This window comes from Xyrauchen texanus, chromosome 38, assembly GCF_025860055.1.
Source record: "Xyrauchen texanus isolate HMW12.3.18 chromosome 38, RBS_HiC_50CHRs, whole genome shotgun sequence".
Classification (NCBI taxonomy): Eukaryota; Metazoa; Chordata; class Actinopteri; order Cypriniformes; family Catostomidae; genus Xyrauchen; species Xyrauchen texanus.
Window position 1 is genome coordinate 20,605,910 of NC_068313.1, and position 23,287 is coordinate 20,629,196.

The 23,287-nt window shown below is 39.4% G+C and overlaps 1 protein-coding gene across 1 annotated transcript in view; it reads left to right on the forward strand.

Moving 5' to 3' along the window:
* Positions 1-23,287, forward strand: part of grik4 (glutamate receptor, ionotropic, kainate 4) — a 552,444-nt gene that overhangs the window by 478,684 nt on the left and 50,473 nt on the right. Inside the window, exon 12 of the mRNA XM_052109736.1 lies at positions 20,591-20,698. Within this exon, the coding sequence (XP_051965696.1) occupies positions 20,591-20,698 (108 nt within the window). The remainder of the gene's footprint in view (positions 1-20,590; positions 20,699-23,287) is intronic.

Consider the following 23,287-nt stretch of genomic DNA (forward strand, 5'->3'; position numbering starts at 1 on the left):
AAAGAGCATTTGTGGAAACAAAGCTTCCACAAATGCTAAAGCTACCAAAACGACTAAATTTCTACTTCCTCCACATTAGGATGTCAAACTGTGGTAAGCATTTGCATCTGACTGCCTCCACAACAACACATTAATGCCTACTTTACCTTATCTCTCCTGTATAGCCCACAGTAGCGGTGAGCAGTGAGATGCAATTAGAGAACAGGTCGGTCAAGAGCAGAGAGCCAATCATAACAGTGTGCATTTATTTTCAAGTCTTAAAGGAGAATCAGCAACAAAACCTTTCTGACTGGGTCAGAATGAGGATGGAAAATGATTATGTTTTACAAATGTATGACTGTTTGTTGTGCAAAAAACTTTTCTAATATAATAAGTGAACCTCAAGGAACATATGAAAATAATAAAAAAGGCACGTCATGATCCCTTTAAATAGTTTACATAGTGCTATCTAAAGTAGTTCAATCCCAGTACACCAGCCCCCTCACTATGCAATTATGTAAACCAGAAGATGTGCAGCCATTAAGATGGTCTCCTCAGCCAGATTCCTCCGTTTCAACAGGCCTAATGTTGCCTTCGGCTTTCCCTAAAATTGTACATCTGATATGGCATGTTCTCTCCCACTGCTTTCCCATAAGCGTTACCAGTCATCTCCATAAAGAGACCCCATTAAACACGGCTGCACCTCGTACCACTCAGCTTAGCGGCCTCAGACTGCCATTCTCACCCACGCGTTTCCTCTCTCCACTATACAAGAGATGAAAAGACTGTTCAGACTGGTAAATATTTTTCAGAGAATGTGATTCAGGACACCCTGCGTTTATTTTTTATGAGACAGGGTAACGAGCAATATCAAGTAAGCTAATAAGAGTCAGTACTGTGCAGCCATGGGCAGATGGTGGCCTCCACTGGCCTGTACTGGTAATGATTCCTTCTCTTAATGGACAATATAATTCAGCCTGTTTTGCGCTCAGTTAAATTAAGCTACCAAGTTATAATCATTAACAAAAGCTAAAATATTGGTGTCTTATCGATTGCTTAATTTTTAACTCCAAAACTAATTAAAATGAAATAAAAATGACCACAAATTAATTTTAGTTTTAGTTTTTGATACACAATATGTTATACAATTTGAAACCTTTACAACCCACCTTCATTAAACATGAAAATGCCACCAGATACCGATAACACTAGACAGCATTTAGACATTTAATGGCGTTAAACATGTTTCAAAATGTCAACATTTAAATAATTCTTTGAATACACCCATGAGCATGGGATGGAAATTATGAAGGGGTATATTTTAATTTTAAAATGGACTCTTGGTGTCTGCACCCCTACCAAGGTAACAGTATGGCTAGAGGTAAGAGATTCTTCTGATAATGTGGCATGATCACATTGACTTTGCTCTGCTCCCTAAGCCAGATAGTTGCTGTGTCCCAGGGGCAAACCGAGTGGAAATGCCCTTCAGGAAGTATGAGAGTGGAGGCTGGTTTGTTTGGGCATACTGCCAGCCTGTGTGCCCTTAGAGCAGTGATGCAGTGAAGACAGTGTTTGCAGCCACACACACCCACACAAATATCCGTGTACACACCACTGATCTACACAGGAAGCCTTTTTCAAAATAACAAAATACACGTACAACATACGTGCGTGTTTACTGACCATTAACGAGGACATACATTCTTAACTATAAATGCTACTAGCTAGCAAACTTTAGCAAACCTTAACCCTACCACTAATAGTACATATTTTGCATTTTTAGAAAAAATTAAATGAGTACATCCCCAAATGTAAAAAAAACTCACTAAAGTGAGGTTTTGTCAGCTTTAGCTAACATTTAGGGACAAATATGTCCCTGAAGTACATTTACGCACACAGGCCTCACTGATGCAAACGGGAAGACTTTAAAAAAAAAATCTACTCATATCCCTTTGTGCAGAAACACACACAAACAACTTGGTTTTTGTTCACGGTGAGGATTTTCCATTGGCTTCTATTCTTTTTATACTAAACTAATGACATTTTATGCTGCCCAACCCCTTCACCTTCCTTTAAACTTAAACCTCACAGAAACCTTTAGAATTGTTACATTTTATTAAGACATTATTTAATATGGTAATTAAGCAGTTTTCTTTTGTTAGGTGATGTCCCTACTATAAAAAAATTAATAATAAAATAGGGTTAGGTTTTTGTTTTGTTTTGTTTTTTACAGCAGGGCAGCACTTTGTTTCAAAATTAAATTAGGTGTCTTAACAGTATCAAAATATTTTAGGAACATGATACAGCAAAGAGAATCGGCCCACATTACACATACACACACAAACAAACAAAGGTGTACACAATACTTATCCACACAATTTCCCTGCTGGACTCCTGAGTCTTTTGCCTGGGCTTGAGAAAGCAGCGATTGCCAATTGTCTCTATTCCCCCCATCAATACCATCGCAAGCTATTAATTACCCTATGCTCTGTGGAGTCTAAATAGCAGTGAGAAGCAGGCTGTCAGAGCCACGCTGCTGTTTATTTGTTTCTCTTTCTGGGGGGGTTGGTCTGCTGTTTGGCTCGTGCCAGCACAGGCCACTCTTGACGATTTAGTAATTAAGTCTGGTAATAGTAGTAGTTAATCAAGGACTGAGATTATATCACCTGCAGCGGAGGCCTGGCAGCAGGGAGGGATGGAAGGTGGTATGGCATAGCCCCACTCTTCGCTGAAGGAGAGGTGAGCAGATCAAGTGTCCCGCCTCGCATTTGATCTGACCTGATTCTCCACCTCACCGGCAGAGCTCATCTTTGAGATTGAGTAAGCAGATGCAATTTTCATTTTTGAGTGAACTATTCCTTTAAGAAAATCATTTTTGGAGTGCTCTTTGTAGTTCATCAGCGGGTCCTGGTTTTATCGCACACTCTCTTTATACACACTCTCACAGCAGGTTGTGTTAATACACACAAAATTATTTGAATTTGATTGTTTGCTTGGCTCCTTTTAGAGAATGAATATTATCACCTCTTCTCAATTGAATTAGTTTACTTGTTCTCACAGTACAAGACCTAATTTATTAAGGCCGTCTGTGTCTTATGTTATTTTATCACAGTGTCTGAGGACCCCATGCAGAACATAGGAGAGGAGTCAACATTTCTTGACTTGTGCTGAAAGTTAAACTATGAATTCGCTACTTGTCTTGAAAGATATGATACCACACCAGCTGGTTTGGCACGAGACTTGCAATTCAAATCAAGACCAGTCAATTTAGACCATAAGGTACAAACTCCTCACATTTTAAAGCATTTAAATGGGCTTCTTTGAGTGATATCTTTATTTATGGGAGTGGTGATGGTGTAGTGGGCTAAAGCACATAACTGGTAATCAGAAGGTTGCTGGTTCGAGCCCCACAGTCGCCACCATTGTGTCCTTGAGCAAGGCACTTAACTCCAGGTTGCTCCGGGGGGATTGTCCCTGTAATAAGTGCACTGTAAGTCGCTTTGGATAAAAGTGTCTGTCAAATGCATAAATGTAAATTTATGAGCCCAAGGGGTCAAGGCTTGGCTGGTAAGCATGGCCTCATAGGCCCCTGTTGTTACATGCTGTAACTGCACCATCTGGACATAAAAAGCACCTTTCTACATTGACAGCCATTCAAAGTTAGCTGTATATTCCACAGAATTTATTTTTTTTTTTGGCAAGCAGCTTACAGTAGGTATCACTAATATTTCACTATATTATAGTGATGTTTCATCAGTGGCCGACTCCTTTTTTGAATGCTCTTAAAGTGAGTGGTCACCCAAAAAATTAAATGATGTGATTATTTACTTACCCTCATGTCATTCCAAAACCATATGTCTTTCTTCTGTGGAACACAAAAGAATGCCACACTCGCTGATTTTAATACAATGGCAGTTGATAGTGACTCACTTTAAAGCTTAAAAATTACCCAAAGGTGTCATATAAAATTAGTCAATGTGAATCATGCATCATATTCCAAGACTTCTGAAGACATACAATAGGTTTTGGTGAGAAAAAGCCAGCTATCAAGTCAATATAAATGAATGGGAATGTTTAAGTGTAGTTCTCTCCAGTTATTATAAACCTCTATGTCTGAGCCCATTTCTCACTTAGTACACTTGTGCTAGTATAACTACCAGTATCTGACAAAATCTGGAGAAATGGAAGTTGAGGACCATTTTGAGGAGTCCAGCATTATTGCTGATAGAAATAATGAATTGCCCGTTTATGTCATCATCCTGGTCGCAATAAAACTGTCACAGCGGCCATAACATTCCTTTGTAATGTACACGATTTGTGTCGTGCGTGAGCCCACATGGGAAAAGAAATAACATGGATATGATGAAATAGCAGGCCTGTAGCTGGAAAACAGTGATCAAGATGATCAAGACTCTAGTGCTGCAGGTAACAGAATGAGATGATGAGAGGGTGAATGTGTGCATCTGAGGACAGCACCATGTGATGGTCAGGTCTCTTAAGAGTGTAGTTTTTCCCCCTGGCTGTTCCCCTGGAGCTTTAAACAAGCCAGTCATCCAGCCTACGATTCATCCTCTGACCCATTCATTACAGCTAATTGGACAGCTTAGACTCAACTTTTAACATTGCTTCTTCTGCTCCTGAGTAACCGAAGTGAGTGAGAAAGAAAGATACAGATGATGAGAGCTAGAGAGAGTCTGAAAATGTCCTGGGGTCAGGAGAGCCAGGGCAGACTTCACTGAAGTCAACGGACATTAAAGATAATATGTTTGCATTCAGTGTGTGTCACAGTGATTAACTTAAATGTGTGCCTGCCTGCATGTGTGTTTGTGTGTGATAGAGAGAGAGAGAGAGAGAAAGAGAGAGAGAGAGAGAGAGAGAGAGTATGTGAACTTAGACTTCAAAAGAGCAAGAGAAATCATGTTTTCCATGATACGTCCCATTAAAGAATTACTTAATTTTTGATGAAGCCTACTTTAAAGTCCTGAACAGAGCAGTTAAGCATTATCATGTCACATGTACATGTGCTGGGTGTGTGTTTCAGGGAAAAAGATCATTTAGGGAGAGAGAGTGATGGAGATCTTTGTTGTTGTTTTAATCCATTTTGTCTTTTTCCTCTGTCAGTGAGCACCCTCAGCGAGTTGGAGGAGGATGGAGGTAGCATAGATAGAGAATAAATGACAAATGATGGAGTACTAGACAATGATGGACAGCAGTGAGAGAGATTTTGTCTCAGCATATCTTTCCTCCTTGCTTTCAGTAAGCATCAGGATATTGGGAGCTTTGTCTGAGCATTAAGTGTGTGTGGGGGTGTTTATGGAAAGCTTTGATGTGAGCTGTGCTTTGGGTGGAGCTTGACAAGCTCTGATCTCCAGCATCTTCTCATTATGGGAACCGTCTTACAGCAAGTGGACAATGTCAAATAATGAATGTTGAGATTGGCGCTGCTATTTGGAACAACAAGAAAAAAAAATTATGTTGGCGTTTATGTGCTACAAATTGAAATTTTGATTGTAGTGAAAGATCACTTCTTGACAGGGAGTCTACCTGCCTGACCTTTCCAAACGGCCTTTAACTCTTTATCCGTCATCTTATGTTTCGAGATAATGACTGCAGGTGTGACATTTTCTCTGTCCCACATCACGGGGGTATATGAACAGTGGGCAGCCATCAAATGAAGAAATGTTGACTCATTTTTGAAACTAGGGCGTTCCAAGGTCACTAGGTTTGTGGAGAACACTCTCAGATTGGTGCGATAACAATTCTTTGTGTGGAAGCTTAGTAGTGCTTCATGAGAAGATAGCATCATTCATGTGCCTTTGAACCACTGCACTCACTTTACATTTGATCACTTCTAAGACCTTAGGTTCAAACACTGATAGTTAGCTACAGTGCAAAAACAACACGCTGCAACTAGACATTTTTGTCAAAATTGAGTTCTGACAGAAATCATGTCTCTTACATCGTGTCCCAACCAGATGTGACACAATAAAGCGAAAAGTTGTCCCTTCTATTTTGATCAGAGTTTTAGTCCTAACTAGCCGCAATAGCTACGAGCGCCAGGACATTCTGTCAATCACATGGTTTCTATTTAGCCTGTGAGCTCTTATTTTTCAAAAATCCAGCTTACCATAACAGTTCATTAACGCCTTGCTGATCCGATGTCTCGCCCACGACCCACGGTGTGTTTCAGAGGTTTATGTTTTTGAAAGATAAAACTCAAAAAAAAAAAAAAAGTAAACATAATACATATATTTGGAAAGCTGAGATACTCGTGATTCGAACGATGTAAACCTTTTTAAGATACAATCAACACAGCGGGTACAATCTGTCTCTTTGTCAGACCACCAACAGCCACATAAACAAACCCAAACTGGAAGAAACTCATCCATGAAGCCTCCTGTTAGTCCACTGATCCATTACATTCCAACAAAAATGGTTTGGTTACACTGTAAAGGGTCCATACAAGCCAATTCAATTAAGTATTTAGTCCATAACACATTTATATATCAATAAACATCCACGGAATATAGTATTAGCATTTTGCGTTAGCCGACAGCGCTATCACAACTTCGACGCATTCTATGATCTAGTTTCATTTGAAAAGTAAACATTGAAGAAAATGTGATATCAAAATGGCCACTGACCCCTGAACTTTTGATAGACAGGTCATTTGAGCCAATCGGTCCATGACACAGGGGTCACTTGGTATCAATAGCCAAAGAGCGCAATGATCAAGAATGGTACCTCCCTCTCTTTGAGTGACAGTAAATCGACCCAATTGCAATATTGAATGGAAATGACAGTCTTTTCTGATAGCCAATGAATTTCTGTAAAGATTGATATGCAGATTTAGTGGGTCGATTCCTCAGGTCATGCGTGAAGTTCATGCGCAAAGTACCATAGTGGTTCATGCGCCCGTGCGTAAACACAGCATTGTTCGAGTTGACGAGAGAAAGTAGCTAACAGGTGTAAAATGGCAAAGAGGACTAGTAAAACACACTTTTTACTGGAAGAAGTGATTGAACAATGTACTCGCCGTGACAGTGACGAGTCGGAGGATGACATTTCTGATGAAGAGAGCGATGTTTCATCCATTGTAGCAGAGGATATATTTTTGGATGGTGGCGACGTCACTCTCGACAAGTAAGTTTTATTGTATTATACAACATATTTGACAGTATATACTGAGGTATGTGTTTGTTTTGATGTGTATTTGTCAGCTTATGTCGTGTGTTTGGTGTTTTATGTTGAGTGTGTGTGTTTTTTACGTGTAACGTTACCTGCTAACTTCTTTCGTGTGCGCTTGTGCAGGATTGTTTGTTTATGTGGGCTCAAGCACAGGTGTGTGTGTGTGTGTGTGTGTGTGTGTGTGTGTGTGTGTGTGTGTGTGTGTGTGTGTGTGTGTGTGTGTGTGTGTGTGTGTGTGTGTGTGTGTGTGAGCGTGTATTTATCACTTTGTGGGGACCAAATGTCCCCATAAGGATAGTAAAACCCGAAATGTTTGACCTTGTGGGGACATTTTGTCGGTCCCCATGAGGAAAACAGCTTATAAATCATACTAAATGATGTTTTTTGAAAATGTAAAAATGCAGAAAGTTTTCTGTGAGGGTTAGGTTTAGGGGTAGGGTTAGGTTTAGGGGATAGAATATAAAGTTTGTACAGTATAAAAACCATTATGTCTATGGAAAGTCCCCATAAAACATGGAAACACAACGTGTGTGTGTGTGTGTGTGTGTGTGTGTGTGTGTGTGTGTGTGTGTGTGTGTGTGTGTGTGTGTGTGTGTGTGTGTGTGTGCTCATGAACCGTATAACCTGATTGTTTGTGTGAATGTTGTTCTGTTTATATGCTTGAGAATACAGAAACAATGTAAATGTTTTGTAAATTACTTATTTCTTTGTTGTTGTTGTTTTATATCACAGACCATCATCTGAAAATTAATCGGATGAAGTCTGGGAGCCTGTCAGAAAAAACAGCATACTGAGGGACAGAATGACAGCACCTCATCAGGAGAGGAGTCCCATCCTTCACCTTGCCAGAGAGGTTGCAAATAGCCTCTGAAAAATGTTAGGTGGAATCTGTTTTAGAGCACGCATAGTTTTGTTTGAGTACCAGATGTGACCCTGGAAGAGATATTTTCTTGGATTCTGAAAAAAAGAATCATTTGTAAATAGTTTGAAATACATATACATACATGTGTATGTATGTATATGTATATGTATATATATATATATATATATATATATATATATATATATATATATATATACACACACTCACCTAAAGGATTATTAGGAACACCATACTAATACTGTGCTTGACCCCCTTTCGCCTTCAGAACTGCCTTAATTCTACGTGGCATTGATTTAACAAGGGTGCTGAAAGCATTCTTTAGAAATGTTGGCCCATATTGATAGGATAGCATCTTGCAGTTGATGGAGATTTGTGGGATGCACATCCAGGGCACGAAGTTCCCGTTCCACCACATCCCAAAGATGCTCTATTGGGTTGAGATCTGGTGACTGTGGGGGCCATTTTATTACAGTGAACTCATTGTCATGTTCAAGAAACCAGTTTGAAATGATTCGAGCTTTGTGACTTGGTGCATTATCCTGCTGGAAGTAGCCATCAGAGGACGGTTACATGGTGGCCATAAAGGGATGGACATGGTCAGAAACAATGCTCAGGTAGGCCGTGGCATATAAACGATGCCCAATTGGCACTAAGGGGCCTAAAGTGTGCCAAGAAAACATCCCCCACACCATTACACCACCACCACCAGCCTGCACAGTGGTAACAAGGCATGATGGATCCATGTTCTCATTCTGTTTACGCCAAATTCTGACTCTACCATCTGAATGTCTCAACAGAAATCGAGACTCATCAGACCAGGCAACATTTTTCCAGTCTTCAACTGTCCAATTTTGGTGAGCTCTTGCAAATTGTAGCCTCTTTTTCCTATTTGTAGTGGAGATGAGTGGTACCCGGTGGGGTCTTCTGCTGTTGTAGCCCATCCGCCTCAAGGTTGTGCGTGTTGTGGCTTCACAAATGCTTTGCTGCATACCTCGGTTGTAACGAGTGGTTATTTCAGGCAAAGTTGCTCTTCTATCAGCTTGAATCAGTCGGCCCATTCTCCTCTGACCTCTAGCATCAACAAGGCATTTTCGCCCACAGGACTGCCACATACTGGATGTTTTTCCCTTTTCACAGCATTCTTTGTAAACCCTAGAAATGGTTATGCGTGAAAATCCCAGTAACTGAGCAGATTGTGAAATACTCAGACCGGCCCGTCTGGCACCAACAACCATGCCACGCTCAAAATTGCTTAAATCACCTTTCTTTCCCATTCTGACATTCAGTTTGGAGTTCAGGAGATTGTCTTGACCAGGACCACACCCCTAAATGCATTGAAGCAACTTCCATGTGATTGGTTGATTAGATAATTGCATTAATGAGAAATTGAACAGGTGTTCCTAATAATCCTTTAGGTGAGTGTATATATATATATATTTTTTTATTTTTATTATTGATTTATATATATATATATATATATATATATATATATATATATATATATATATATATATATATATATATATAGTGTGAGTTCAAATATTAAAGTGTTTTAGTACCATAGCACTTGTTTTGTCTCTTTTGTAGAAAGTTTGGTTTCAGGAATTGAAAAAAAAAACACTATAATGTGTTTATGCTTCAGTTACTTTGTGTCAGCAATTATTGACAGTGAATCTGGATAAGGAATATAATAGCCCTAAGTGTAACCTTTCATTAGAGCCCAAAATATGACTGTAGAGTAAAGCGTTCAAGAATGGCAGCATTTTATGTGTCTATGGTCACAAAGGGTCATTTGGAGTCTCCAAGTGGCCTTTTTTGAGAAGCGCCTAGACATACACTTAGATAAACGTGTAAAACACTCATTTCTAAGGTATTGTTATAACATTTTAAACTGTGTTTGGTAAGGCTTCATGCTGTGATCCCATTGTGTTTTCCAGCTAATAGCTCCCAGCTGTAGTTATCTGCAGGCATCTGTTTACAAAGAAAACAGATTTTCTTTTGGTCCTTTTTCAGTGTGTTCAAAGTTATATTACTCAATAACAGTAAGACTTACAGTGATCCTGTGAACAAACCTTTGAGTGTCACCTTTCAAAAGAGACCAAAAGCATGCATATACTCCAAATGATTCAAGAACAGCATGCAATTTAATTTGGGTAGGCCTTTTTTAGGTGTTTTAGGCAAATTTTGCAGGAACGCTAACAGGTTTAAACATCAAATACACATGTCGCACAGCAGTTTTGCAGTCAGTGTGGTCAGACAGATTTTTTTATCGCTGAAATCTCTTCACATCTCTTTAGGAAAAGTATAAGTCGTCAAGTCTTTTTTCTTTTTTTTTTTTTTGTATAGCGCCTTTCACAACACACATAGTTTAAAAGCAGTAAATGCATTAACAGAAAATGAAAATGTAATATCTATGAAGTCTTAGAGTCATCATTGTGTAGTTTGATTAAATACGATTATGAAGTGTGAATTAAATTATATTTGTATTTAGAAACCAAAGGCGACTGTGACAAGGAACAAAAACTCCATTAGATGTTGGTTAATGGAGAAAAATAACCTTGGGAGAAACCTGGCTCACTGTCGGGGCCAGTTCCCCTCTGGGTAAACAGCATGAATATAATGCCAATATTACTTATTTATGTGCAGTGCAAGTCATGGTTAAAAAATTTGAAGTGGTAAGGGCCACTGTTTAAACAAAGATTTTGTAAGAACTGTAAGATTAATTACTAAAGACTTTGAAGTTCATCCTGAAGTTAATTTAGATGCATTGTCCTTTGTTAGTTGGCTGATGAAGGCTTTTGTTTTTTCGGACCAGTCTATTATTTGAAATGTGGACCCGGACCCGGCCGGGACACACAGACCCAACTGAAACCGATCGGCACGGATACCATAACTAATTGCTATTAACAAGTTAATTTACAAGTTGTTAAAATAAACCTTTGTGTCTTACCTAATGTAACGTTAGTAGCCTTCTCTCCTGTATCTGACCGTGATGCATACAATCCATCCTTCTTGCCAAGAAAGATGGCATAATAACATCCATGTTGTTCCTCTCTTGCTGATTAAAAGAGCATGTATAATCCACTCATTATTTCAGTTTCAAAAGTCCAATTGCGGTCACGGTGGCGGATGACAAACGCGACTTTGCAGCTTTGCAGTTTTTTTGTAGCACGCATAAACTTCCACTGTTTGCCCTTTTGAACTATAACAGGGGTCGGGAAATATTTTTCACTAAGGAGCCAATTTTGGATTGATGCAATTTTTTCGAAAGAGCCATACCACAAACGAATAATTTACTTACGTTTTTCAATAAAATACAATGTTTATATGCCCATAGACTACTCAAAAACAAATAAATATGCAAATATTAATGGGTAACATGTTGCAATATTGAATTGAGTACACGTGTTTGTGTGGGACTCCATAAAATTACTACATTTTACTTCCCTTTTGGGTTGTGCGATATGTAAAAAAACAGTTAAATGATAATCGCATTTAAAATATTAATATCCGATTATATGGTCAATCCCCAAGGTCTGTGAATATTTTTGCTTTATTTGTTCCCTGTCAAAAAGCTACACTTATGATGCTGCGCTGAGTTAGCGCTTTGGGAACAACTTTAGGTGTGACCAGCTGTGAATATGTTATTTCTAAAATGGAAAAACCCTGACAGTTTTGCGCCCAGCCTTGTGGCGAAGCCAGACATCATTAGTGCCGACATGAATTACAGTTTTAGAAAATCTACATTTACCATTAGCCAGCATTTGTAAATTTGATCTGATGTCAGATGCCCTGGGCCACGAAATGCATGTAACCATGGTGGCTGGAGTCTCTATTACCACATTCATTACAATAGAAACACCTATGACCAAGGCTCTTTCAACATGATTCTCAGTGCGTGCATCACTGAGTGGGGAGAATTGGGTAGTCCAGAAGAAATTGGAAATCCTAACAGTAATGGGAGAGTGGTGTCGCTTTGCTGAGCGAGTATGCTGCCGAGATGTCACCCAAACGCCCTGCTGCAGGAGCTCTTCAGCTGGAACCAAAGTGTGTGTTGCTCACTGTACTACCCACATCCGAAACAGTATCTACCGGCTTCTCTTTCTCACTGACCTCCACTAGCGTTTGGATGCGGGTCTCTCACTCATTAACTTTCTCAATCAGCCTGACTAATTGCTTACATTTATCACATGTGAATCCCTCACTGCTGATGGAAGAAGCTATAGTAAACATGTGGCATGCAATGCAAGAAGCAATAATATGAGCTGATGCCATGACTTATTGTTTGTTGTTGTTAGTTGTTCCTGAGCAGCTAGGGTTTGAGATCGATGTGAATCCCTCTCGCAATTGTTTGTTGTTAATGTTGTTCTTGATAAGAGGTGCTTTGAGATCGATGTAATAATCCATGTAACACAGAAGAGAAAATGGGTGTGCACTGTAGTGCTGTAAAATGCATGCAGTTTAATTGCGATAAAAATAGAATGCGGATGCACATGGAAAAATGCATGCAGTTGAATCACGATAAGAGAATATTGTGGGGGAAAACCTGATGCGTGCTGAAAAATATCAGATATTAAAGATTAAAAGCTGAAAACAGATAGATAGATAGATAGATAGATAGCAGGCTACAAACACGGACTCAAGCTAAGGCGCCTACACACCAGAGAAAACTCCAAAATACCATTTGATGGAAAGGATTACGTAAGCTTTGTTTTGAGATAATGAAAAGAGATGTGTTGGTTTGAAATCAAGCAGGGAGTACAGGGAGAGAGAAAAATTAGAAAATTCTCATTGGCCAACGGATATATTCTTAGGTGTGTTGCTGAAAAATGTTCACAGCTTTTGGTTGCATGACACAGTTTCACAACTACAAATCCTTGCGTTTTTCCTCTTATGTCCATACAATGCACCATCCCCATTTAAAAGCGTTTATAGCGTTTTCTAACTCAGCATCAAATCTAGTGCTTAAGCAACCTTGCTTTATATTATGATTAGCTGAAATCAGTCTTTGAATCGATCTTCAAAACACTTCCCCCAGTGGCCAAAGTGGTACATGTTGTTGGACATTTGTGCACGTGTGAGCTCCATTTTCCATGTGTAATGTCCACAGAAGGGCACCAAAAGCGATTTGTGAAACAAGTTATTTTCAGCTGTAAAGTCTGTAATACAGTGAAGAAGAATACATATCATATAAACTGTATCCCCCAACCCAAACCTAAACCTAACCATCAGTGGAGCAAAAAGTTATTGTTAGTGGGTAAAATTCAATCTCAGAATCGTGATCTTTACTTATCATGTGAATGTGATTACTTCCTGCTTTCAAAGTGGGACCCAAACCCGGGTCTCCCAAGCTGCTAATGAAACACGCTTCTGGCAATGCTACAAGATAAGGTAAACACACTGGAGCTGATGCAAAAATGTCTTATGGGAGACTGAGCTGGTGTAATGTGGCTGATACTTGGGTTCTGAAACTCTCTGAAACAACATGCTTACATTCTGTGTGATCATGTTGGTGATAGACAGGTTTGGCTATGTTAAGATTAAGGCCCCATCCATACGAATACATTTTTGTTCGGAAACATTAATTTCACAGTTTACACCACTCATCCACACTAAAACGGTACTTTCCTTCACAAAAAATGGAGCATTTCGAAAGTGTTTCCATAACCACATACTTTGGAAAACGATGATAGTAGGAAACAAAAAAACTGATTAAAAAAAAACGGATTCATGTAAACATGAAAATTGTAGAAGCTACAAAATCCACAAGAAATCTCATTTTGTGTTTGCGTAGGTGCTGTGTTTTGGCTTTGTCGGGCAGGGCAGTCAAATAATACACAGATACAGTTTGTTCTTGTGGACAGTGTGTGTTCTTTGTCCGTTTAGTGTGAGTTCTACACAGGGACTTGGTTGTGGTGCTTCACAATAGGCGTTTATGCTATCTCTGGAGTTGCAATGCTTTCTAGGCCCTAGGCTGGGCTTCAGCTTATCCTTAACCCCCTTCCTCCTCTCCTCCATCTTTCCCACACAACTCTATTGATGTCTGTTGACTCCTTCATGCCTATATTCACAGTCAGACTTTCACAAAAAATGCCTATCTATCACGCCAGACTGTGCCTCCACGTTCCAGCCACCCCACTGTTCTCCATTTAATAGACAGATTTACATTGAAGAGGGAAGAGAAGAGCAAAAAAAGGAGATATGAGAGAGAGAAAGCATGAAGGAGTGTGTCTTCACAGCTGAGGCATATGTAGTTATGGAGCTCTATGATTATTGCTGACATCCACTAACCTTACATTATCTGAAAGCTAAAATGCATGTAGCATGTATTTCATGTAGCAATGGCTTTGTGCTTTTGCACCCATGAACCTATTAGTTAAGAAACTTGATTCGAAGACACGACTTAAGCAGCCATTTCACTGCTTGCTGCAAACATCAGACGATAGACTGGAAGTCATCCATTTCCAATGGAGAGTCTCACGGTGGCTGTAAGGAGCTGTGACCCTGTGAATGTGAAATTTTTTGATCCGATTTGAGCTTTGGATGCGTTGAAACTTGTGAGACTCAACGGTTCGTGGCCATCTGAATGGATCTGATGTGTTGCTATTAAAACTATGAGCGCCAAGTGAAAATTATCAGCAATTTTTGTCGTCAAGTCATTTTGTTATTTTTTTTTAGGTATTTACAAACTAGGACTTATTTTAATAATGAGATAAGACCTACAGGGAATTTGTATACAATTTAATTGATATATTTATTGACTTAAAACAAGGATAATAGGAAACTGGTCTCAAAACTATAATCCAATCTACTAAGAAATATTCAACAAATAATTTGAGGTTAAAATGGGAGAAAGAATCTGGACTATCTATATTGGGGGAAGACTGGTTGAATATGTGTTATGTACAGCCTGCCTCTACTAGCTCGGGCCTCTGGAGAGAATTCTTTTGGCGGAATATGATAAGATATCAAGACGGGAATGGGTTTATGCAGGAAGAAATGTGGGGAAGAGCTGGCAGATAATGTTCATATATATTGGAGCTGCTAGGCCATTCCGCGATATTGGCAGGAGATAAAACAAGTAATACATACCATTTTTGGTGAAGAAATTTACTGCTCTTTCTCCACAATCTGTTTGGACAACATAGCAGCCCACTTGTTGGGGAAAGACAAATATCTATTGAAAGTTCTATTAGCCACCAACAAGAAAGTTGTAACATGAAAATTGTTACAGGCTGAGACTCCAACAAAGACTGACTGGATGGACATTGTGACCAATGTTCAAAGCATGGAGAGAATTACTTTCTCACTGAATCTACAGATGGATAAATATTTGAGATACTGTGAAAAATAGATTGTGTTTACATCTTCATGTGATGTTAACTGATCCATTATTGTATGATTTCACATGTATTTCCATTAATGCAACTTATGTATGCATAGGTGACCAAACATTTGTTCCATTCATTTTTTTTCTTCCAAAAAATAAAGTATAAAAAAAATTGAGAGAAACATCTCTTGACACATAAACCTACAATAATACCTTCTCAGACTAAAGCAGACTGAATGTTGTTGAACTTCAGAAGCTCGTCTCTGAGAACACAACTGCATCTTTGATCAGCCGTACAAAATGCTGTAAGTACAGTTTGTACTAGCTGTGAAGCTCAGATTTGACTTTGATATTGTGTACCTGTCAGCGGTAATTAATGACAAGCACTCAAAGCTCTTGATTAATCACGACTCCTTTTAATGAACAGAATATGAGTCCTGCTCAGCCAGTTTGTGCCATTTACCTTGGCTTGTTGCTCTTATTTTATGCACTTAATTACCAGAACTGCTCCCTTATAGCCTCTTTAGGGCTCAGTGCAGAAAATGAGTCACTTGCCATGCCTTTGTTGTAATTATGTCTACCGCAGACATGAACCGAACTGAAGACCTTTAATGATATTTAGAAAAGATGCCCATTCACCTTTAAATGCTCAAATGCCGGCACTGAACCTTAGGTTGTCCTCATAAGATTCTGTCAGAAAAGCAGCATATAAAACAGTAAAATACTATGATAATCTTCCTTTTGATTGATGTAATTAGAGGTGCTTGCTAAGGTAAGCATCATTGTTACTACTGCTTATATTTAGGGACAGGGATTTTAGCAAACACCTAACCGTAAGTATTACAATGTATGCCTGGGATGTTTGTGTAAACAAGATCAAGTATGTTCGCCCCTCTCGTTGCAAAGTCCACATACTGATGGAATTTAGGGAGCACTGTCTTGAGATTTTCATGATTGAAATCTCCGTCAACAATAAACAGTCCATCAGGGTGAGCGTTCTGCAGTTCGCTCAAAGCCCCATACAGTTCACAGAGCGCTTCCTTAGTGTTAGCGCTGGGGGGAATGTAAACTCTGGTTATAATAACAGTGGTGAATTCCTGTGGTAAATAAAAAGGTCTGCATCTTATCGCACAGAGCTGCATTTCTGTCGGCACGAAACGAGGCGAGCCCGTCTAGCTGAATGGCGGCGTCTGGAACCCTGTAGCTGAGCCACGTCTCCGTGAAAACAAAGACGCAGCAGTCTCTAAGCTCACGCTGCGTAGTCTGCTGGAGTCTGATGTAGTTCAGTTTATTGTCCAGGGAGCAAACATTTCAGAGCTGGATAGATGAGAGAGCCTGCCGTCTAGGGTTTGTTTTTAGCCTAGCATGGAACCCCGCCCTCTTGCCGCGCTTTCGCTTCCTCGCACACCGCTTGCGATGTCCCCTCCCCTGGCAATGTAAGAGCTTATAAAATTGTAAACTTCACATTTCTGCCTTTTTAAACCCTCCAAAAATTAGCCCCATTCACTTCCATTTTAAGTGCCTCAATGTAACATTGATTTTTAAAGTAACATCAGTTTAAAGAAAGGAAAAGGAATCAATATTATGCTACAAATGCTGTCGATTGAGCTTAACTTGTTTTGAACCCGGAATATTCCTTTGTGGCAACTACCAGTTAACCAATTAATTTTTATATTCTTTTTCCGTTAAAATTACAAATATTTATTTTTTAAGTGTAGGGACCAGAATGTCATTTAAAACTGAGGGTAGACCACCTAGCAACTCCTTAGCCATGCCCTGATAATCACCCAGAAAGAAAGTGTTGCAAGGCCCTGAAGAATACTCAGAGAACCTTAGCAACCACATAGCAACACTCTGACAATAACCACAACACCCTAGAATTGGATTTACATGTTCTTTTTTTCAAAAAGAATCTAGCTGATTAACACATTTAAGTAGCTGCTATTTTGTGTGAATTTTGAATAAGTTAGTCCTCATGAGAGTGTGAAAGTGCATTTGCCGCTCAGAGCATGTTTTGTTCTCCATGTGTGTCAGAGCTGTACGGGGTAGAGAGCCAATCTCAGGGCATTTCCTCCCTATTGGACAAAATCCAGGCTCTCTTCCTGCCCACAAGCTTTACTGCACAGTCCTTCTCTGTCCCTGCCTCCTCTCTCTGCCTACACAACCACCTCCTCCTCCTCTTTGCCTTTTCTCTGTGCCGCTCTTAATATATCCTAATTGGCCTCCATACATCTCACTGTCTCCATTGAAATGCTTTGAGTGCAAGGTTCTGTCTGTGGGTTCTTTTCAGCTCAGTTCCTAATCATGGCCATGAGCTTCTCATTTCCAAGAGCCATAAAGTTTGTTTGGCTATTGCTGGACAACCTCATTTGTGAGAGCATGGTGGTATCTCTAAAACAGAGGAGAGGATGGAAAGAATTGAAATGCAGGGCCTTTTGATCATATTCTCAGAGGAAATCTTTGATTCTGGGCGTCCTTGCATTCTCACTTTGTTCCGTAATTCACCTTACATGATGCTTCCCTTATTTGTGCTGTAAAATACACAAGTTTAGTGTAATTCACACAGAAGACCATGATTATCTTTAGCATATTACAATCTCATGAGGATCAGTGCAATCTCCTTTGAAACATAAAAGTCAAGCTGGAGCATAGATGTACTGTAATGTCCCCATAAAGTATTTGGACACTGAAGTCACATTCAAAATGTATGCATTTTATTGAATTTGAAGAAGAAGAAAATGTCTGGCGTGGGTAGCACCCAGACACGAGAGGCAGTGATCGTGGCCATTAGACGGGGAGAGACAACGACCGCAACCAGGAAATACACACAAACGGAAAGACATCTTGAAAAAGACGCTTCACCATTTGCGCCACTCTTTTAGAGAAATATACTCTTATTTATATATATATATATATATATATATATATATATATATATATATATGGGAATATAAATATATATATAAACGAAGTTATTCACTCTGTGTGCTCTTTTTCTGCTGCTGAAGCACCCAGGGGTGTGTGCTCAGCACAACGTAGTGTGCGAGGGGGAGAACCACTGGAAAGCGCCGTAGAACCAACAGCTTGGAGAGATGAATGAAGACGGCAGAGGAATTCAGCTCTGTGACTGCTCTCTCGGCTCTGAAGGAGAAATATAATGTGGATGTGCAGTGTCACTCCTTTTATACCCATATGCCCGGGGGAGTGGCATGCAAATTCCACACGCCAATTCTCATTGGCCTTTTCTCAAGATCAGAGATGTCTGGGCACCGCAGGAGCGACCCCTAGTGTCAACTCATCGAGACAACGTCGAGTGAGTGACAGACGGGGAACTAATGTTGTTAGTTATGTTAACAATTGCAACTGTAAGTGCTACCCATTAAATTAACACAACATTAAAAATGGTGTTTAAAATAGTTTGTATGAAATAAGTATGTCACTCCGCAGGATACTTCTGGGGGGGTAGGGTATACAGTATATGCTGTAAATATTTATAATTGGGCCTATAAACACAACACCTAAAAAATATAAAAATAAACAAACCAAAATCTATGTAAAGTATAAACACATACCTCTTAGAGAGCAGATCTTTGCAGATAGGATAGTTTGGTTATTTTGCAAATAATTGCTCATATTTTCTCTCTGTGTGAGTTGTTTTGCATCTTTATGTCGACAGTGTCTGAATTCCTTCACAAAATCGTTTTGACAAATTGTTCATTTGAATATGAATTCAACAAGCACTGTTTCTGACATTCGTTAAATAAAGTAAGCCTCAAATAGCCACAAAGTCATATTATTCATTACTTATTTTCTGTGTTAGCATTATACAGCAAGGTATGCAATCTGTGTCTAATAGTAGGCTGCTGTGAAAAGAAGCTGCAATCAAGTTCCTATTAATGCAGTGCGGTATGAATAAATTATGCAGATTGCTGTGTACCGCTTATCCCTTACTGTCTGCAGATTTTATATAAACTGCTATTATTTAATTTGTATTAACTTACTGTTATTTGGTGAGTATTCAGTGCTCATCTGAAATGATCAAATGTTTGTTCTGAATACATGCACTTTGGAACCCTTTGAGCTAATGGATACATTTAAAATAAAAGTATTTTGTATTATTCAATAATATCATGATTTGTTCATTGCCTATCCACTCATTCACAGGTCTGTTGAATTACTTCATTAAAGCAAACGCCCCAACTGTGAGTGTTGCTACCTTGTAGACTCAGTTATTAGCACAGATAATTCCGAAATTCCGAGCTCATGAGCATGCTTGTTGACAAAATGTATGTCACTCACCCTGTGTGCTAGTGTACACATAGAAACTGCAATATAATTTGAGCTTAACAAAATGGAATGTTTCATGCAAGATGCCCCATGCAAGCAGAATCTAGGTAAATAAGCCCTATTCGGTGCCAGTAGCATCCATAAGGTCCTTACTGTACTTTTTGGGTCTGTGCATACACTTTGAACAGAAAGAGCCTGTTGCTTCCTTTCTCCCCTGTTTGTGGCCATTGACACCTTAATATCTCATAGTAAGTATAATTTTAGCTCCAGCACAGTTCTGCAGCAGCATCATCCCCTGTGTCGCTCAGGTCTGTGGGAACACTGGGGATCAGGTAGAGGAAGGAAGATAAATAGAGCGGCACCTCTGCAGAAGACTTGAAGCAGGAAGCCCAATGAACCGTGCTGCTTCATAATTAAAATTAAAAATAAATTGATGGGTGATTTAAGACTGCCATGTGTGCTGGGTGGAGACTCTGCCTCCTATTGAATGCAACGTGGCCCTCATATAGGCGGCCTGACAGAGGGGTGCCAGCCAAACTGGAATGATAATGAGGACATTGGCTGGATTCAGAGAATTGGGGTGTAATTGAGTTAATGAATGCAATCTGTTGCATCTCTGATTGAGCATATGCCCTGATGCCGCTTTCTTTAAGGTGTTTAACTGCTGTGAGTAAATGTGTGTGTCGACAAGCTAACTTGCGCATTGTCCTCCACCTGACATTGAGTCTTAAAGGGATATTTCAACCAAAAATAAAAATTACGTTACATTTTACTCACCATCTTTTCTTCAAAACTGGTGAACTATTGATTTAAGGCTTAATTGTTTGTTTAATTTTTAGATGTGTCATTTGGGGTTCTGGATCTTCTAATAGATTTACTTTGCTTGAAGACTTTGTATAACTCAAAGTGTCTTTCTTCTACAGATTGGTCAATGGCATTCAGAGCAGGGTCTGTCCATGGAGAAGAAGCTTCCATCACTCAACGTAACAGACACTCTGTTCAACACCACTCTTACCATAACTACTATACTGGTAAGTCCTCAGTCTTCTGCATCTTTTCTCAGGCCCATGCTCCTCATTTCATGAAGACCCTTTTGGCCAAATGTATTTGGACATCTGAACACCACACCCATTTGTGTTTTTTGAACATCGTATTTCAAAATCATTGGCATTAATAGGGGCTTGGTCCTCCCTTTGCTTCTAAAACAACATCCACTCCTCTATTTTGCCTAAAGTATGTTTATACCTCCTCTAATTAAAGTGATATGTCACCCAAAAGTAAAAAGTCTGTTATAATGTGCTCTCTCTCATGTTGGCCTAAACACAAATGACCTTCTGGCTTCTTTGAAACACAAAAGAATATGTTAGGCAGAATGTTCAGTGTCTAACCGGTGGGTAGTAAATAATCACAATTATTCTGATGGCTGTAAAAAACAAAAAAAGCGGTTGATGGGGCTGTGTGTGTGTATATATATATATATATATATATATATATATATATATATATATATATATATATATATATATATATATATATATATATATATATATGTATGCATACATATATACATACATATATTAGGATGAAATTTTGGCCACAGAAAATGTTTGGCTGAAAATGGCATTTTTTGTTTTGGCCGAAAGAGAAAAAAGGCTGAAAATATGAGCTGATATATATGCCTCCCTGCACCTCAGTGCTCAGGTTTCATAATCACGGCGCTGCCAAGCAAAGGGCGATATCAGCGGTATGGAAATACTATATAATACTAATAAGCATTACCGCCGCAACCTGTACACATACTACGCAGTCTGCAGTAGGGCACCAACTCCCTAGGAGGGCACCATCTTTCCTTAGGAGGGCACCAGAAAGTCCACTGGGTGCCCTTCCTCGCATGTTACACATTATTCAAGGACCCAAAATCAGTTGCGGAACACAGTCGATCGCTTCACGCTCATATTGCGAATGCGACAATCCTCTTGACTACTGGCGCATGAACAAAGATCGCTTTCCATTGCTTGTGCGGATTGCACGCAGGTATTTATCTGCCCAAGCACCAGCACAGAGAGAAAGACTATTCAGTGCAGCATCTCATGTTCTTGATGAGCTTTCTGACAGGAGAGACTGTCAGAAAGTTTAGCAACTTTTGTTCTTGAAGAGAAACCTGACACTTTTACTTAAATAGAAAGCGGTCCAATATGATGTGTATAGCAATTATATTAAAATTTGTTTAGCCCTGCAAAACTTTGTTCTTCACTTGATGATACATCTGTCGTTTACATTTGAGTTTGGTTTTAGTTCTATTACTGCTGTTTTGCACAATAGTTTTATATTAAAGTGAAAATTTGTTTACATAAACAGAATAGAGGCCCTCTACCGTTCTGTGTTCTGCCTGTTGTTTTCATTAAATCACTGTGTAGCATATTTAAACTTTTTGTATTTGCAAGATGCTTACCTAGATCTGCTAATTTCATTTCTTGACTGCTGTTTTGCATATCATTAGAGTTTTCTAGAACATGACATTTCTTGGATAATTGGCAAAAAAAAATTATATACTATATAAAACAGCTTTTGCTGTTGAGAGTCTCGGTTAAACCACTATCTTTGAGATAAGGCTAATGAGAATTGGCGAACAGAATTTGCATGCCCCTCCCACAGACATACACGTTTAAAAGGAGGGAAGCGTGCATCTGTTCAGGTTTTGAGCTGAGGAGCCGAGAGTAAGGTGTGCACAGAGAAACTGTCAAGAGCGTGCTAAGATTAGCCAGTCGTCGAGGTAGTTGAGTATGCAAATGCCCACTTCCCTTAAGGGGCAAGAGCTGCCTCTGCGACTTTCTTGAAAATGCAAAGGAACAGGGACAGACCGAAGGGGAGGACCTTGTACTGATACGTCTGGCCAGTGAAAGCGAACCGTAGAAAGGGTCTGTGACGGGGTTATATTGAGACGTGAAAGCATGCGTCATTCAGGTCTACCGGCTGAACCAATCTTGATGCCGGACATGCATGTCTAGGGGAGGGGCATGCAAATTCTGTTTGCCAATTCTCATTGGCCTTTTCTCAAAGATAGAGGTAACCGAGGCTCTCAAGAGAGACTCCAAGTGTCACTACATCGACACAACGTCTCGTTCCCTCCATCAGGTTACATTAGTAACAAAGACATTTTCTCAAGTGCCGAACATGCTTCATTTCCAGCTTTGTGCGTGTTGCTTCGCTCCATCGCGATATACATGAGGCGCGCATAAAGCCTGATTGTTAATAGATTCTCACTTTAGGAAAATATAAATATGGTCCATTCAGACTTTTACATTTTCTAAATGTTCTCTCAGGGGTTACCCCTGAACCCCCATAAAGTAACCTATACTTTCTCGGTCAAAAGTACTCATATGTCCAATACCTAGGTATCTGAATGTAAAAATACTAACAAAAAAATATTCAGAATGTACAAATACTTGAAAAAAACTGGTCTGTTGTCACCCAGCTTGAAAACAAATGTTGATCTTATCTTGTAATATAAATATCCAAGTTTCCATGACTAATGAACTCTATGAAGTATATTAGCCTAATGTTTTGGAAGAAAAGATCCCTCACACCCCATTGCTTTTGCTTTGTCTCTGGGCCAGTGT